The following is a 4,951-nucleotide window of genomic DNA, read 5'->3' as shown; positions in this document are numbered from 1 at the left end:
GTAAACTCAGCAAAATATTCTAAAAGAGTCCAGTAGCCCATAATAGCATTGGGTCTTCTGTTTAACTGGCAATGTCAGAAATTATTGACCTGAGTTCCCCACAGCTCAATATAACATCATGGCTTTACTTCCTATATTTCATCTTCATACTTTTCTACTGGATGGTTAAGACCAAGGTAAAGCAGGACGTGTGCAACAAGGTAGTAACCCCTCTTTTAATCTGTATTTGACATTTATAGCTTCTGCATATAAGTGATGTTATATGATATTTTTATTCTCTGTTTGGCTTATTTCATTTAGCATATCATCATTCATGTTTATCCATGTTGTTGCAAATGGCAGGATTTCCTTTACAGAGTCTGAGAAATATGCTACTATATGCATATCTGTATGTAATGTGAAATATTTATGAATATGCATATGGGAGTGTATATATAAATGGAAATATAAAAATTTGTCTGATATATATATATGTATCAGTTTATCTTTTTCTTTTTGTGATGCTAGGGATTACACTTAAGATCTTACACTGAGCTGCATCTGCAGGCCTTTATTTTTTATTTTGAGAAACATTCCCACTATAATGCAAAGTTATACAGGCTGGGTATAAATTTATAATCCTACCTCACCCTCTTGAGTGCTGTTTTGATTTACATTTTTCTAATGATTGTGAGCACCTTTCAAAAATACTCTTTCTGCTTGTAAAATATCTTTCTGTGCTCTTCGCCCACTTTTAATCTTTCTTACACTATTAAGTTGTAGGATATCAAACTCCTATTAAAGGATTTGCAGATGAATTTCTCCCATTCCATTGCTTCATTTTTCATTTTGTTTTCCTTTGCTATGAAGAAAGGACAGATACTGAAATGTAACTCTAAGTGGATTTTGCTTTCATACAAGTAGCTTTTTCATAAGTGCTTGATTAAAAATCTACAAACTCCTAGTCAGGATATGAAATATTCTTTCTTTAATGTCATCTAAAGCAAATTCTTTCATTCCACTTACTGAAGCAGCTTTAGTAACTTCTCTATTTATGCTGCTCATGCTATTTCTTTTGACTGGCACAGGCTTTCCCTTCTTGTGTTGCTCACTTTTCACACTGCATCTTAAATTATTCATGATGCTCATTCTTCACTTTGCAATTTCAGTTTCATCTTACTAGGCAAAAATTCTGAAACTAATATGCCTAAAGTAACCTCTTTTCATTCTTCACATTCCATAGTTGTTTTTTCAAAGCACTTAACAGAATATAGGGTATATTTAGTCTTTTTTTTTTTTTTGGTTTATTTTTGGTTTTTGAGACAGAATCTCCCTATGTAGCGCAGGCTGGTCTAGAAGTCGTGGCAGTCCTGCCTTAGTCTCCTGAGCGTTGGAATTCCAGGCAAGTGCCACCATGCTGGGCTAAGTCTTTTCTTCTGTCTATCCTTGTAATATTCATGAGGATATGTCTTAATGAAATCTATTAGAATGTCAGAAACATCTAGATGCATAAGCAATAGTTGTATATTTAAAAACCAACCATGTATGGTAAGTCTGTTGATTGTACCAAAACTTTAGATAAAGCACCAGTGTATAAGGTAGCTTGCCCTTTTAATTGAGATACCACTTTTTTAAATTTCAATTCTTGAAATAATTTGAAATTACAGAATTATTTTTCTGTGCTTTTGATCAGACATGTCACCCAATTAAAAATGATGGGATAGTGGGATTAATACATAGGAAAAGAGGATTATGACAACTTGCTATTGATTGCCTTTTTTTTTTAAACAGATGGGCATCATGAAGTTGTAGCTGTGGGCACAGGTGAATACAATTGCAGCCAGTGCATTAAGCCAAATGGAAGAGTGCTACACGACACTCATGGTGTTGTTACAGCAAGAAGGTCTCTCCTTAGGTGGGGTAACAAGTGTATTTAATGCCATAAAATAATAATCCTTCCAATCCAAAGTAACCACATGTAAATGATTTTATTTACAAATGGAAATGTACTGTTCCTTGACTCAAGGATATCATAGCCTCGTATTTATCCAATTCATCCAATGTTTTCATGGTACCTTTGGAAACATTGTAGTAACTGCAGTGTCCAATGTGTGAATAATAATGCCTTCCATTATTAACTACCTGTAAACTAAGTTCTAGGAGTCCTACAGTTTGTTCAAAATGCAGATACCATATATATATATATTTTTTTTTTACTGGCTGAAGTTATTGGAAAGTATAGCTTTAGATTTACACCAAGCAAACTCGATCATATTGCACTTCTGAATTAGATGTAGTTATCCAAAGACAACATTAGAAGCACTCAAGCTACAATTTGTGATGTCCTGGGCATGGCTTATCTATAGCACAGTGTCAGTAAGATAGTTTTTAGACTGACAGACATCAAAGAGAAAAAAGGGGCTCAAGTAAGCATACCTAGTTACTGTCTCCATGCTCATCAAGTCACTCTGCCTTCTGCAAGAGGAGTGAAAAGTAATTAGGAGAAAAACTAGGAATGTTAGTCTTTGGCAGTCCTTCCAAATGAAAATATAAACTGTGGGAAGTGGATGTTACCTGCTATGCTATCCACTTGCTTTGGGTCTGTTTATCCATTGAGTTTACTTTTCAACATACTTTTTCTTAAACAAATGTGTAAGTGCAAATTGGAATATGATAATAAATTTCATCAAGGGCTGGCCAAATAGCTCAGCGGATTAAAGTGCCTGTAAGCAGGCACAGGAGCCAGGGGTTTGATCCTGGGGCCTGCCGTAATGGCCCCACACCCAGGGCATGCTGAGATGGCAATTGAGACTGGGCGTGGTGGCACATACCTGTAATCCCAGCTCTTGGGAGGCTGTAAACAGGAGGATCACTACAAGTCTGATCTAGTAGTGAGACCCTGAAAACCCTGTAGACCCTTCCCTAAATATAAAAAATAAAAATAAATAAATTTCATCATCCAGCATGAACAATCATCAGTATTCTGCTTTTTGTTTAATCTTTATATTGCCACTTTTTGTTAATGTTTTCTTTGTTGGAGCATTTAAAAACAAGTTTTCACATTTTATCTGAAAAGTATGAGTGTGTATCTCTTAAGAATTCTGTACTCTTTTAAAAAGTTATTGGTGGGATTTGTACATGTATTCATTTTTTCCCTATCCTTCTTCATACTGATGGAATTATGTGAATTCTTTAAAGTTACCTCCTTTATACCCTGTTTCTTCCAGCGTTTAACACATCTATATATTGGTACTTAATTTATTATGTATTTTTGTTGATGAGAGTGAGTAGAATAGATCTTTTTTTTTTGTATATTAGGGAAGGGTCTACAGGGTGTTCAGGGTCTCACTACTAGATCAGACTCGTAGTGATCCTCCTGTTTGCAGCTTCCCAAGAGTTGAGATTATAGGCATGCACCACCATGCCCAGTCTCAGTTGCTGTCTCAGCATGCCCTGGGGGCAGGCTGACATGGCAGGCCCAGGGATCAAACCAGGCCCTTTCGCCTGCTTGCAAGCACTTTAATCTGCTGAGCTATTTGGCCGACCCTAGAATACATCTTAAGGCCATGTTTTCTTTAATAAGCAAACCAGCATTTGTCCTGGAATTGATTAGTTTCAGTCTTCAAGAAATCTGCTTCATTTCTTAATACAATGTGTGTTTATTATTTTAGTTCCATACACTGTGTTCTTTTTCAAAACCACTAAGTAGCTGGAGCTACTGTTGATGATGATGGGATTGTTGTTGAAATATATTATTGGCAGTTCTTTTGCCTGGATGAGGAGGAGGCACAAAATTAAAGCTAAAGTTAGCTCTATACCTGGGAGGTTAGGAGTACAACTACCTGAGGAAGAAAGGATGAACCAGTAGAGAAATGGGTCTTTTATGAGATTGATACTCAAAGGCTCACATATGAAATAAAAGTAGAATATAAGTCAAGCAGTGGTATCTTAAAACAGGTCTAAAGGGCAAATTGGTCTATAATTGAGGACTTCATGAAAATGTGATTATTTATTAAATAAACACATAATTTCATGAGTTTTCATCATTATTACATTTTTTACATATGCATAGACATTGCTCATGGGTATGAAGCTCATTAAGATACATTTCAATAGGTTTTATTAATTGCATTATAATATTTATTTTAGGTACTTTTATAGACAGCTTCTACTCTTCTATAGCAAAAATCCTATCATGATGGAAAAATCAATATTTTGTATAGAACCAGCCTCTGATCTCCTTACTCTGAAACAAGATATCAACATTTACCTCTATATGAACCAGTTGCCTAAAGGATCAGCCCAGATTAAGTCACAGTTGTAAGTATTATAGAAGTTGTTTTTAAGGGAAACACATTGATCATTGCATACATTCTAAATCCCTATAGCAAATAGAACAAAAAAAAATTAGATGTATCCAAATTATCCCTTTAGTTGTGAATTATTATTCATAGTCTGTAGGGCACCACAAATCTTTCACCCTTGCACTCTACTCAACCTGTTGACTACTTCTTAAAAATTGTACTGTACCACTTCCTCCTTCTATGTTATTGCAAGTGTTCTCTTTTATATTGTCAAGACTTCACAAACTTTAGGAAAGTATTGCTATATGCACTATTCATATTTATGATCAAAACTTCATTATTTAGAAGAATAGATAGAATCATGTAATTTAAAATTCAAACAATATAGAGAAGCCCCAAGAAGAAAGTAAAATTTATCCCTAATCTGACCATTTAGAGAGAACCATGGGTATTTGATTAAATTCTGTCTAATGGGGGCTTGGGAGATGGCTCAGTGGAATAAGCACTTGCCTGGAAAGCACAGGGGCCTGAGTTCAATCCCTGGTTCTGCAAAAAAAAAAGAAAGCTTTAACGTGTACTGTAACGTCATGTACCTCGGTAGTGTCCCAAATTTTCTGATCAAGAAGATTATGGGGCCAAAGAGGAAAGTGATTGATGATGTAGAGTGT

The 4,951-nt window shown here is 35.3% G+C and overlaps 1 protein-coding gene across 1 annotated transcript in view; it reads left to right on the top strand.

The window, feature by feature from the left end:
• The window catches only part of Adad1 (adenosine deaminase domain containing 1), a 59,537-nt gene that overhangs the window by 31,453 nt on the left and 23,133 nt on the right, over window positions 1-4,951 (top strand). Inside the window, exons 6-7 of the mRNA XM_004646166.2 lie at window positions 1,771-1,894; window positions 4,129-4,299. Of these exons, the coding sequence (XP_004646223.2) occupies window positions 1,771-1,894; window positions 4,129-4,299 (295 nt within the window). The remainder of the gene's footprint in view (window positions 1-1,770; window positions 1,895-4,128; window positions 4,300-4,951) is intronic.

Source organism: Octodon degus, unplaced genomic scaffold (genome assembly GCF_000260255.1).
Source record: "Octodon degus isolate 3935 unplaced genomic scaffold, OctDeg1.0 scaffold00256, whole genome shotgun sequence".
In the NCBI taxonomy this organism is placed as follows: Eukaryota; Metazoa; Chordata; class Mammalia; order Rodentia; family Octodontidae; genus Octodon; species Octodon degus.
The sequence above is the reverse complement of the archived record's forward strand: the minus strand, read 5'-3'. Positions and strand labels throughout refer to the sequence as shown.